This window comes from Penicillium canescens (genome assembly GCF_028828765.1).
Source record: "Penicillium canescens strain IBT 15451 chromosome Unknown utg000007l_segment0_segment0, whole genome shotgun sequence".
NCBI lineage: Eukaryota > Fungi > Ascomycota > Eurotiomycetes > Eurotiales > Aspergillaceae > Penicillium > Penicillium canescens.
In genome coordinates this window covers 531,220-543,206 of record NW_026703969.1, presented here as the reverse complement: position 1 = coordinate 543,206, position 11,987 = coordinate 531,220, and the positions used below count along the sequence as shown (strand labels likewise).

The following is an 11,987-nucleotide window of genomic DNA, read 5'->3' as shown; positions in this document are numbered from 1 at the left end:
TAGAGCATACTTTCGGGCCCGATTTTGGTGCCTAACCATACTTTTCCCCCACCTAGTAAAATGTCAATCTTCGTAGCATTTTTGTATAGCAAATTACTGCCATAAATACTGCATTCAAAAGAGCATTGCCTGAGCTATTTAATGTAAGCAAATCAGAACGCAATGCATCTAATATTGGCCTTAGCATGACGTTTTCCCGCTAATATCTCCATGAAATAGCTCATTTTTCGACCATTTCTCGCTACCATGTCCGATGAAAATGAGCTCAAAATCGCTAATGCATTGGCCGCTTACCATGACCGTAATGAGCCGAAGATCAAGCCATTGGCAAGGGAATTCGACGTCAGTTACCAGACCCTGCTAGGCTGTATACGGGGTGCCGGGTCAGCAAGTGGCCGACCTGCCACCAATAAGGCATTGGACTCGGTCCAAGACAAAGCATTGCTTGACTGGATTATCTTTATGGATAGCTGCGGCGCCCCCCCGACGGCATTATCGATACAACAGCGCGCCGATGACATTATTCATCGATCAGACCCGGACCGGAAGCCTCTTTGGCATGGCTGGGGCCTGGCATTTACTAAGCGACTGCCAAAGCTTGCACCCCACCTCCATTTTATTAAGCAGAAGCCGAAGGACCCGAAGCGAATGGGCGCCGAGGACGTAGGTCTTACGGAGATGTGGTATGACCGCCTAGAGCAGTGTATTAAGCAGTATGGGTTTCGACCGAAGGACATCTATAATATGGATGAAACCGGCTTCCGAATCGGCGAAGGAAAGGCTCAGAAAGTGGTATCTGCTTCACCTATTAGCTTCACTGCAACCGGGGGCCATAGCGAGAGTATTACCGTTATTGAATGTATTGCTGCCGATGGTTGGAAGACGCCGCCGTGGTTTCTAGTGAAAGCTCAGTATCACCAGGAATGCTGGTATATTGACGAAATGCCTGATGATTGGACGATAAAACCGACACCAAAGGGCTATTCGTCTTACACCACTGCATTAGAATGGCTAGACTCATTTATCGAGGCCACAAACCACCGAGTCTATCGCCATAAATACGCCGAAAGCGATGATGAATTAGCGGAAGCTCGTGGCCATGGCGGTCGCCGTCGATACGGCCAAGATGCAGCGATTCGACAAGAGATAAAGGCGATACGGGAAGAAGAAGACCGAGTACACTGCCGAGGGTATCGCCTTCTTCTTTTCGACGGCCATAAGTCTCACTGTACGCCTGAATTCATCCTGAAATGCTGGGGAAATCGCATTGTTCCGTACGCCTTCCGGCCGCATGTCTCTCATATATGCCAGCCCCTCGATTCGGTTCCATTTCAACGGTATAAAGCGCTGTATCGGAGAAATAACGTCGAGACCGTCCAATGGGGTGGCTCGGTATCCCGGAAGGTCGATTTTTTCGCGAAATCGTCAAGGTTCGGGAGGGGATGGATGCTCTCTCAGAGCACGTTATTAAGGAAGGTTTCCGCCTTACTGGAATTGTCCCTATTGATGCGCAATTAGCTATGGAGCAAGAGATTAGAGATGCTAATGATGAGACCAATGATATATGGCTAGACGGCTTTCCTGATAGAGATGGAGATGCAGCTCAAGACCGCGAGCTCGCTAGCTCTATCACCATGTCACCGCCGCGAGACGTACTAGACACGAAATCGACGTCTCAGAAGCTTCTCAATGACATCGCCGATGCTCGACGCCGTCTAGCTACCCTTAAGCGGACGGCCACGTCGATAAGGAAGAGGAATAATGAGAGCGCTAAGGAGAGAAATCATCGCGAGAACGGAGAGAGACGTCGCCTGAAGAGCTTCCTATCTATCGTGGAGAGAGTTTTACACCGGTCTACGCTCATTTGTAGCACTGCAGGTAGGTTTCTCGCTTTCTCGCTTTCTCGCCGTCATTTTACGTGGATCTAACCTTTAGTATAGGAAATTCGACCGAGGGTCTTGCCCAGTTCCGTGCCGACAATCAGCTTCTTCTTACCCATACCCACAATCGAACGACGAGGCCCTCTGGCCGACAGATCAGGATAGTTGGACCACTCACAAAAGGCGATGCAAATAAGGATATACGCAAGCGAGAGCTAAAGGAGATAGATCAGGCCGAGAAGAAGGCGATATCGCTAGCTAATAAAGCGGCCAAAAACCCTATGCCAGCAGAGCTTCTTGCTAGGGTGAATGCCAGCCTAAATACGCCGGCGCCGCCGCTGCCGATGTCACCGCTGCCGATGTCACCGCTGCCGATGTCACCGCTGCCGATGCCTGAATCGAGTCCATCGAGAAAGCGAGGAATGTGGAGATAAAATTGGAGAAAAAAAGCGAGAGAAATGGCTGGGTAATGCATGTACGCCAAGAGCATGAGGAATACTGCGAATATCCTACCAATATAAGGACATTGCATTCTGATTTGCTTACATTAAATAGCTCAGGCAATGCTCTTTTGAATGCAGTATTTATGGCAGTAATTTGCTATACAAAAATGCTACGAAGATTGACATTTTACTAGGTGGGGGAAAAGTATGGTTAGGCACCAAAATCGGGCCCGAAAGTATGCTCTAAAACCGGAGCCCCAACACCAGAGGTGTTTGGGGCGACTAGCTTAGCTAAGCATTAAAAGGGCCCGAGTAGTGAAATACGTTACCTGGTGCGGCATGCAAACTCTTTGGCAGGCAGGGTATCTCGACCCTGGTCCTAGCGTAGTCCGTTCCCCCCCTCGTCCCTCGTCCCCTAGCCCACCTTAGGTCTTTTCCTTTTTTTTTTAACTTAACCAATCACGTTCGTCCCTTTCCCTGAAATTCCCTCTCGCTTCACTCTTCTTTGGGCCCCTATCAACCGCAATGTCACTTCCCACGCGGATTATGCTTTGCGAGGTACATAGCTAAACCGACAGGTGTTTCCCCTTTCATTGAAAGAGTCAAGAGCCCTACCTAGCTAGCCTGAGCTAATCTGCACCTAAAATATAGGAGGGACATGAGGTTGAGATGGTTCGCGGTGATTAGTTAAAAACCGGAAAAGCAATGCGTTTCCGTCATACAGTCATGAGTAGGGGACTAGTCTTAATGAGCTATGAAAACTATCTTCTATTTCTGGTCTTACGCTTGTACTGGTCTTTGAATATTTTATTCTCTGAACAGCCGGCCATCCCGAGCCGCAGCATGACCATATGAAATTTTCTCACATCCTTCCATACTCAGCGCAGCCAAGCATAATCTCAGGAGGGGATTAGCTTGACCCAATCCCTCTTCAAGCCTGGCAATCTCTTGGTCTAGCTCGTGCTCTAGGCTCCTTAGGCACTTTAGAGTCTCGTCGAAGCCGCCAGACGCCGCAATGCACTTTATCAGATGCTCCTTGACCTCCCTGGGCAGTGGTTTAGCCTCAACGGCCGCGCTGGTTGGGCGCTGTCTGAAGACGGCGAGGATGTGACCGCACCGCTCGGGATGCCTCTCAAAGCCGCACACGACAGGGAAGGAGAACTTGCCCTCGTCCAGGTCCTCGGCGAAGCCTTTCTGGGCTGCGTAGGCACTGAAGTTCAGGTAGTCGTCGCGGATCTGGAAGAAGCGTCCCAGCAGCTGCATCAGCCTCTCCAGTTCCTCGACGACCACGCCGCCCCAGCACGGGCTCTCGGCCACCATCAGTCGCACCAGCATGACGAACATGCCGCCCGTCTTGTAGTCCACCATGCTCACGTACTCGCGCTCGCTTGGGCACTGTAGGTTGTGCTTCCAGTACAGGTCCCAGCTCTGGCCCAAGAAGAGTGTCTCGAGACCCTCCAGCAGCGCCGCCAGTGCCGCCGGGCTGAGCGCCGAGCGCACCACCGCCGTCGCCTTCACAAACATGAAGGTCGCGCTGTTGATAGACTGCGCCGCCCCGAAGACGATATGTGTGGCGGGAAGACCGCGACGCAGAGGCGAGTTGTCCTCGATGTCGTCTAGGACCAGCGACGCGTTGTGCAACATATCGATGGCCGAGCTAATGTGTGCTAAGGCTCCCGGAGGCACCTTCAACCAGATATTCAGGGCTTCGATGAGCTGGGTCCTAGTGCCCTTGGATGGCATGCTAGAGACGTGTGTAACAGGCGCAGCCACGGCCAAGTCGTCGAGTTCTTCCTTTGGATACTGACAGACGGGATGCGGCTCATTGGGGGGTTGTTGTTAAGACATTCCTGAGTTTTCAATGGCGTGTCATTATTATCAATACTCGGCTCGTCGCTCTTGGTGCCATTGGCGGTGCCATTGGTAAGACGCTTCGGCATTTTCAATAGCGTGTCGTTATTATCAGTACTCGGCTCGTCGCTCTTGGTGCCATTGGGGGTGCCATTGGTCCTCCATGCATTTTGCCTGGAACAAGCCGAGAGCCAATAGTGATTACCAGAGATCGACAGACCGATATACTCGATCCAACGTTTCAAATCCAAGGTCATGTCTGGGTGTGAACTGAGCAGATCGTCGCGGAGCCGGCAATACTTAGCCTCAGCATCCAAGATCATCCTTTTGACTTCTGCCTTGGCATCTGTACTCGAAAGTCCCTTGGTCCGGGACACCATCTCGACAAGGTTGACGATGCGTTTCGCCTTTCCGGTCTCAAGTTCCCAGACTTCACGTTCATAGCTGAAGTAGTCATTCGCCCAACAAAGAGCTTCCTCGGCGGCGGCAATGATGGGTTGGACTAAAGCATGTTGTTCCTCCGAGAGGTGAAGGTTTGTGGCGAACAGGACCATAGGCCAGAAAACACTGCCATAGTAAATGGGTTAGTTGTACTGTTGAAATGCTAACAGAACGGCGCAGAGTTTGCCTACCTCATACCACCATTTGACATTCGTACACGCCAATAGTCTTCCAGTGTCTGTGGCACTTCGCTGGTGGCGTTCTCGGCAATATCCAGCCAGAGAACACGAAAAGCCTCAAGCATGGCCATGCCAAGCTTGCGATCTGTTTTGATACACTCAAGAACACACTCGGATAAGAGCATCTTGAATTTCATTTGCGGTGACTCTGGGTCCCATTTGCGGTTATCCTGAGGGTCCAAGGCAGGCCTCAGACGTTCATGCGCCGTCACGGCATCTTGGACGCTGAGCTCCTCATTCACATCTATTTAACCAGACAAGTCAGCCACATGCCTACCAGCTGATACGCATGTCCCCATTCAGTGAACTCACCGTCGTGAATCAGACCAAGGTCCAGTAGATAAGAAACAGTACCAAGCCTTTCAGGGAGGGCCTCGGGGTAGAGGAACGAATTCCAATTTCCCACCGGGGAAGGGCAGAAGTGGGTTCTCTTCTCTCTGCCGTCATGAACGTGCTTGGCCCAGTCTGCAGTGAACTTGGCTGTTGCCCCGTCGGCAATGTCATTGCGGGGATGAATGCGGATAGGTAAGGACGTGAAGCAGCCTGTTCGCTGTGCCTCCTCTGTTGGAATGAGCCTCGACTGATAAGTCAGTTCATCCATAATGGCTGAGAAGGTCAGGTGTTGAAAATGGCCCTCGGACTAGAGAAATTCAATGATACACGACAAGAAACGTGGGGGGAAGAATGCGTTTTTCCTTTATCGCCTACTATATATAGGAATTGTGGAAGGTTACATAGACCACCACTCCGGTTATTTTGGCAGGCATATTATACATATGGTCAATACCTCTCTCATTTCTTCAACGATAAATGACGGAGCGAAGTAATCTCGTATCTGCTAGTATGCACTCTGGCGAATGGGATCAGGCCGAACCAACTAAAACGGGATGAATTGATTGATTGTAGATAAAATGAGTGACAGGCAGAGGATACGTAAAATACGCATATGCAGAATTGGTCCATAGTTGGTATGTGGATGGGACCAATTCCTCCGTGTCTTAGAGGACCCATGGGATACTCGAGAGTGACTTGAAAGTGTTGTCTCGGAACCCCGTAATTACATACAAAACACAAAGAAAGGCGGGGGACGAAGGAAACCAATAGTGAGGCAGCTGTAAGTAACTGCTCCACTTTTCTCGACAATAAAGCTAAGTAGTTTATCGAAAGTTTATCGAGAATACTACGATAACCTGCCGAGATAACATGCCGAGAGAAAATGGAAATGAAAAAAAATGAGAGGAAATGAAATGAAAGGAAAAACGAAACATTGAACCTTATCCTAAATGGGTTTACTAGAAGGAAAGATAGGAAAGTCTGTCATTGCTTGACCAGGGCCCACCGTATATAGAGACCCTTATGGTCAAGCAAATGACAGACTTTACCCCTATCTTTGACCTATAAGTTGGAGTTTGTAATCCCGATCGATTTTCTTAGCGTAAACAATATATCTATATGTTTCAGTCCGGCGGATTTCAATCTTCCGTAAAAAGTATAACAATTTATCTGCTGATGGCTAAATGGCCAACTCCTGAGCCGTGCTTGCTTCTAGACCACGTGGAGTCAAATAAACTTTCAACGGTCCCTTCTCCCGCACGAGGAAGATTTTCTGGTCAATCCAACTTCTGCTCTCATCCGAAATTCGGAGGTCAAAATTCCATAACAGTCGAGCAAATACAGTGCGTATCACTGCAGTGGCCAGACTTAGGGCAGGGTCAGCAAGCAAGAACAGGGTCTAATACAATTCAATCAGTGTGGCAAAGCTAATACGTACGCTCTGCCGAAACAGGCTCTGGGCCCGACTAGGAACGGCTGCAAGGCATGGAGATTGTCGCTCGCGTACTGGGGATCGCCGAGGAAGCGCTCCGGGTGGAAGTTGAACGGATCCCGAAAGAGGCTGTCTTGGTGGTATAGCGCCCATTGGTTGATAGTAACGGTAGTCTAGAACATTTGTCAATCAAGGAGTTCCATCGAATACGCTTTGCGTTATGACCGCGGATTCTCATTACATCTCCAGGCACATAGTGTCCACAAATCAGCACTCCTTCCCGTGGAGTCACCCTCGGCATTCCAACCGAGATAGGGGGTAGAGCCGTAGTGCCTCGTTCATGCAAGCCTGCAGAAAGTTCAGGCGGCAAACAGACGAAAAGGTAATTTCGCATTCGTCTTTAAAAGTAGATCGGACCTCCAAGGTTGCTTTCTCCAGGGCCTCCGCATTCGTCAAGAGGTAGTATGTTAATCCGGAGAGCGCCGTCGCCGTGGTCTCTGCCCCAGCACGGACCAGGATGATAGCGTTGGCCTGGAGTTCCTCCATCGATAGTCCCTGTAGGAAATGTATTAGCTGAAGACGACGGCATGATTGTGTAGATAGCACTCACCAAGTCGTCCTTTCGCTTAATTAGGTTTCCGATTAGATCGGAGCGCTCCTCCTTGCTGCCATCCATAAGCTTCAGCAATTTCGTCCTCGGCAACTCACTGTGTTCCCTAGACCGCTTCCGAGCTGACTTCCCCACCAAGAAGAACAGAAGCTTTTTCAGTCTAGGAAAGTAGTTCAGCAGCCGTAGGAACCTCCCGGCACGGCTCAGTTGGAAGGTATCCATAACCCAAGGATGATAGCCGGACTTCTCAAGGCAGCCGAAAGTCTCACCTAAGGCTAGGTCGCTATGGATGTCAAAGGTAGTGAAATCGTACCATGGAACCATATCCAGGGGCGTCGCACGTTTGCCGCACCTCTCGTGCAGTCGCCGTACCAGCAAGTCAACATAAGACATAATGGCGGGCTCCTGGTCCCGCCGGCTCCTGTCGCTGAAACCAGGCTGGAGCGCGCGCCGGACGATATTGCCTTTCTGAAGGTCAACAGAGGCAAGGTGTTTCTCGGGGACAGAGTAGAAGCGGGTATCTCTCCCCAAGTTCTGCTTTTGACTGTAGATGTCGTCCCAGGCCGCGGCGTTGGCAAAGGACAGCTCGTGAGGCGCCACTCTCACCACCTCGCCGTAGCGCCTGTGCAGGTCCAGGATATCGTCCGAAAGGGTGCCGGCCATTTCCTTGTAGAGGTAGGGGAATACCGAGGCCCGCATATGGATCGGCCCAGGGAAGTTGCGGAGCGGATGGACGCAAAGGTTGTAGACAACTCTGGTCACCGCAAACAGCACCATCTAGCTTGCTTGATCAGCGGGGGTCTCTTCGAAAAAAAAAAAAAGCACCATTACTGTCAGCTAGTATGGAGGGGATATCGTACAGTGCCAAAGGACGCCGCAAGGGCACTGCCTAAGCTGTACATGATTATGGCCATATGTCACGGCGGGGAGGCAGGTATGCAGACGGTAATATAATAGGTAATCAACACACAGTAAGCTAAGTACAGCACTGTGTCACCATAGCTCTTGTTCGTAACCAATACTTCATATGAGGACAGTTAATCAACGTCTGGAAGTCAGCATAGGTCCCTAACGTAAAGGCACCTTTTATTCCTTTTTTAAGTGGGGTTACAGTCTGTCTATATACCCCCTTGATATTGGTGGAACGCTTGCAAGCCTAACGTCTAAGATGTCCTAGCACGGCATATATTAAAGAAGGCAAAACGAAAGCGAGATAGGCCCCCCTGAAAGTGTGAATATTAACTGGTATATGGGGATCCACCGGGTGTGATATTCTGTTTTTATGTTTTACTATCTGTCCCTTCCGATTTCTCGCCTGCTGCGCCCCCACACCGCGTCCCGGCCCTCCCGACTATAACCGTGAGAGGCAAGTGGAAAATGAGTGATTTTTCACTTTAACTTTACCCTCATAGGCCAGTAAAGAGACCTCTCCAGAATACTATGGATCGAACCCCGCGTTTTGGGGCAAAGCAATGGCGTTCCTGGCTTCGTGGTTGACGGGAGGATTAAGGCAGGTGTGCCACCCCGTGACCATGGAGGAATGCCCGTGTCGGGGGAAGGCATAATTGTTGAATCAGGTTCCAGGGCATTTCATGATTTCTAGAATATTGTCCAACCAAAGGAAGTTCTCGTGATATCTAAACATGCTAAGGGGGTTGAACTTTTGCGAAGCTGAACGGGCAAAAGATAAGAATACTGGTAAGACATGCTTCATCTCCGGTACTTATTGCGCTGATTGTACCATTACGCGATCATCTAGACCATTCGTCGGGGCTCCCGTTGATAAGAGGGTTGGCTCCACACCTACGAAGGACCACCAACCGAGAATACCACGCGGCAAGCCAGACGTGGGGAACAATAGCCTGTCAAGCATCAATTGGCCCCGGGGTCCATGGGGGCAATGTGAGGCTTGAGTGTTGAATGCAACACTGGACACAAAAAGGTCAAAAAGGTAGGGGTCCACCAGTATTACGCGGCATAGGACCTTACCAGGCACCAATGGCAAAGACGAAAATTCCCTCGCTTCAATGAGCCCAAACGCGATTGAGCTTTGAGGCGTTCTAGAAGGAAATTAAAGCTGACCAGATCTATGATACTGACCGACCAATCAGCTTGCTAACTTAATTAAGCTTTTCGGTAACCTTGTTTACAGACTCTACTAAATTTGATTTTTATGGGTGGCATTTAAATTTAGGTGTAACTACCGAGGACATATCTGGCGGAGAAAACCTTTTTGAACAATCCAAACCGAAGAATAACCAACGCCGGGTGGGAATGGAAACCGGAAGGGGCAGATAACGTGCTTCACCCCTTCCTGGACGCGGGGAGGTAGGGGGGTGGGGGTGGGGGTGGGGCACGCTACCTGCCAGGATCACAAATCTTAAAAATTCCTTAGGAAAGGGACCAGCACCGGCGTCGGATCAACTGGGTGGTTTGGTCTTTACAAAAGCCTTTACGCAGTCTGCCAGACAAGAGATGTGCTAAGAGGGCTCATACTCAGCACCATCGGAACCAACTTCGACAAGACTTGTACATTTTCCTAGAATGATCACTCAACCCCTTTTCTTGCTTCAATGGCCACAACCGGCCACTGTGGCGGGTGTCGTAAGTTGCCTTGCTACCCATGCTTATCGAACTGGGCCCTTGATTAACAATACCTCACAGATTAGTGTACTAGCACTGGTGTATATATCGTACAGTTGCTTCCTTCACCCGCTTGCCCATGTTCCTGGGCCGGTTCTTGCGAAGTTCTCACCGGTATGCTGCCGAACATCTCCCTTTTCCGTAAACACTTCAACTGACTGATAAAGTTGTGGATAATGGGCTCTCTTTACCGGGGAAGTTACAACTCAGACCTACAGGAATTACACGCCAGATACGGTGAGATATCAATAACCTCTAATTCTGCTGTTTTGTTAAGGCTGACGACTGGATGCTCAGGAACGGCCGTGCGTATAGCGCCAAATGAGCTCTCATTTGCCACCCTCGAAGCCCAGAATGAGATCTACTCAAAGCAGGAAGCAGGCGGCTTTTCGAAAAAGGCCACCTTCATAGACTTCCTCACTGGCCTTCTGTTTGCGGATCCCACGCCCACACTGCTCACAGTTTCCGATCTTGATATGCATAAGAAGCTCCGTCGGACCGTGGAACAAGCCTTCACCCCTAGTAGCCTCGCTGAGCAAGAACAAATCCAGAAGTCCCACGTCGACGAAACCATCCATCAGCTTGAAGAGCATGCAGATCACGGAGACGAAGTCGATCTTCGAGCCCAGTTGGAGACGATACTGTGGGGAATCCTCGCAGAGGTGACGTTCGGTGAGCCCCTGACAATGGGGAAGAAATGTATGGCGCAAACCATCTTAGTTATTTCAAGATGGAGTATACTGATGAATATATTCACTGTGCAGCGACGTGGGAATTTCTTAAGACCGTGGGAAAGGCGTCTATGCCCATGGTAGAATTCCTCCTCTGGTCAAGCACTTTCCCTGGAGTAGCTCTGATTTTACATGTTATCTTCTGGATTCTGCCTTATCAGATTACTCCCTTCTCCAAGATTCTTCCTGCTGATAAGTTCAAAGAGTACGTCTTAGGTTTTGAATAACCCGTAGACATGGTTCCTTGCTAACTCTTTTCTCCAGGTGCTTAGAACGACAGAATGCTAGCACGCGTAAGACATTCATACAGGCCATGACGGCCACTGAAAAACTCGGTTTCTCTCTCGATAGTGACGCTATGGTTTTTAATATCATAGTCCTATTGTAAGCATATTTCATCTCTTCCCGCTAGTGCACCGGAATTGATACCTAATAACTAACACCTGTTCTGCGCGGCAGATTCACTGGCTACCAGTCAACGAGCATTGCGGTGGTGGCCCTGTTTTATAACATCCTTCGCAATCCGGGTATATACGACAAAGTGCGTAAAGAAGTCAGGGCGAGTTTCCAGAACGAGTCGGACATCACAAACGAACGTCTACTGCAGCTGCCCTTGCTCAATGGCTGCATTCGCGAGGCGTTGCGTCTCCTGCCCCCGGCCAACGGCAAAACCGCCCAGCGGACCGCCCCGGAGTGCACCATAGCCGAAACTTACGTTCCGAAGGGCACGATTGTGTCTGCTGATATTTATAGCATCCACCGGTCATCTCGGTACTTTAGGGAGCCTGATTCGTTCCAGCCCGAGAGGTGGGTATCCCACGGCAAGGATACATTATTCGAGAGCGACAACCGCCAGGCCTATCGGCCCTTCTTGATAGGATCAAGGGCATGTGTTGGAAAGAACTCAGCCCTGCAGAGTTTGCGTCTTATTACGGCAAAGTTGCTCTGGAAGCTTGATTTCGAAATGGTAAACAAAGACTTTGTCTGGGAGAGAGATGCTGTGAGCAGCTTGATCTATACCGACTATCCCCTGATAGTCCGGACGGAGAGGGCTGGCTAGACTAGGGCTGCACACGAATAAGAATTTTGCTTATTCGTATTCGTAGACAAAACCGTCTAGCTACTATTATTCAAGAAATACCTAGGTACGAACAGATTCTTCTTCCGTGTAGTATACTGCGTGAAGTCTGCGCCCAGTTTAATAAGCGGAAGGAACCTTAGTTATTAAGTGCACATAGCAACATGTCCCAATCTGCACTTGAAGAAAATTTGGACTTGTGTCACTAACGGCTCAGAGTGTCCAATACTTGGTAATGAAGAAAGTTAAGGATGAGATCTAGTGGATAAGTGATTCACGGAAGCTTACAAGGAAATTAAACCTAGA

At 49.8% G+C, this 11,987-nt stretch overlaps 4 protein-coding genes across 4 annotated transcripts; 2 read left to right on the top strand and 2 right to left on the bottom strand.

Moving 5' to 3' along the window:
- Positions 1–246: 246 nt before the first annotated feature.
- Positions 247–2,277, top strand: N7446_010593 (uncharacterized protein; the record flags this gene model as incomplete). The annotated part of the gene is made up of 4 exons (XM_058519336.1): positions 247–1,228; positions 1,405–1,878; positions 1,941–2,044; positions 2,185–2,277. 4 exons carry the CDS (start codon positions 247–249, stop codon positions 2,275–2,277), a joined length of 1,653 nt encoding a protein of 550 aa, XP_058368174.1.
- An 853-nt stretch (positions 2,278–3,130) lies between these two features.
- N7446_010592 (bifunctional terpene synthase/polyprenyl synthetase family protein) lies at positions 3,131–5,455 on the bottom strand (the record flags this gene model as incomplete). The annotated part of the gene is made up of 4 exons (XM_058519335.1): positions 3,131–4,113; positions 4,209–4,741; positions 4,807–5,098; positions 5,167–5,455. The coding sequence occupies 4 exons, from the start codon at positions 5,453–5,455 to the stop codon at positions 3,131–3,133; spliced, it is 2,097 nt and encodes a 698-aa protein (XP_058368173.1).
- A 933-nt stretch (positions 5,456–6,388) lies between these two features.
- N7446_010591 (cytochrome P450 ClCP1) lies at positions 6,389–8,215 on the bottom strand. Its single transcript, XM_058519334.1, has 5 exons — positions 8,090–8,215; positions 7,230–8,006; positions 6,861–7,174; positions 6,626–6,792; positions 6,389–6,554 (listed from the first exon to the last, which is right to left on the bottom strand). Exons 1-3 carry the CDS (start codon positions 8,141–8,143, stop codon positions 6,908–6,910), a joined length of 1,098 nt encoding a protein of 365 aa, XP_058368172.1. The 5' UTR covers positions 8,144–8,215; the 3' UTR covers positions 6,389–6,554; positions 6,626–6,792; positions 6,861–6,907.
- A 1,515-nt stretch (positions 8,216–9,730) lies between these two features.
- N7446_010590 (uncharacterized protein) lies at positions 9,731–11,675 on the top strand. Its single transcript, XM_058519333.1, has 7 exons — positions 9,731–9,833; positions 9,894–9,986; positions 10,040–10,109; positions 10,170–10,571; positions 10,637–10,808; positions 10,868–10,987; positions 11,063–11,675. The coding sequence occupies exons 1-7, from the start codon at positions 9,774–9,776 to the stop codon at positions 11,661–11,663; spliced, it is 1,518 nt and encodes a 505-aa protein (XP_058368171.1). The 5' UTR covers positions 9,731–9,773; the 3' UTR covers positions 11,664–11,675.
- The last annotated feature ends 312 nt before the right edge of the window (positions 11,676–11,987 follow it).

Bases quoted from the DNA above. Each gene is read 5' to 3' on its own strand.
- N7446_010591 (XM_058519334.1), bottom strand. From the start codon at position 8,143: ATGGCCATAATCATGTACAGCTTAGGCAGTGCCCTTGCGGCGTCCTTT. The intron at 8,007-8,089 runs GTACGATATCCC...CAAGCAAGCTAG, and splicing joins TTGCGGCGTCCTTTGGCACT to ATGGTGCTGTTTGCGGTGAC. The intron at 7,175-7,229 runs GTGAGTGCTATC...CATTTCCTACAG, and splicing joins TTAAGCGAAAGGACGACTTG to GGACTATCGATGGAGGAACT.
- N7446_010590 (XM_058519333.1), top strand. From the start codon at position 9,774: ATGATCACTCAACCCCTTTTCTTGCTTCAATGGCCACAACCGGCCACT. The intron at 10,572-10,636 runs GTATGGCGCAAA...TTCACTGTGCAG, and splicing joins CCTGACAATGGGGAAGAAAT to CGACGTGGGAATTTCTTAAG. The intron at 10,988-11,062 runs GTAAGCATATTT...TCTGCGCGGCAG, and splicing joins TTTAATATCATAGTCCTATT to ATTCACTGGCTACCAGTCAA.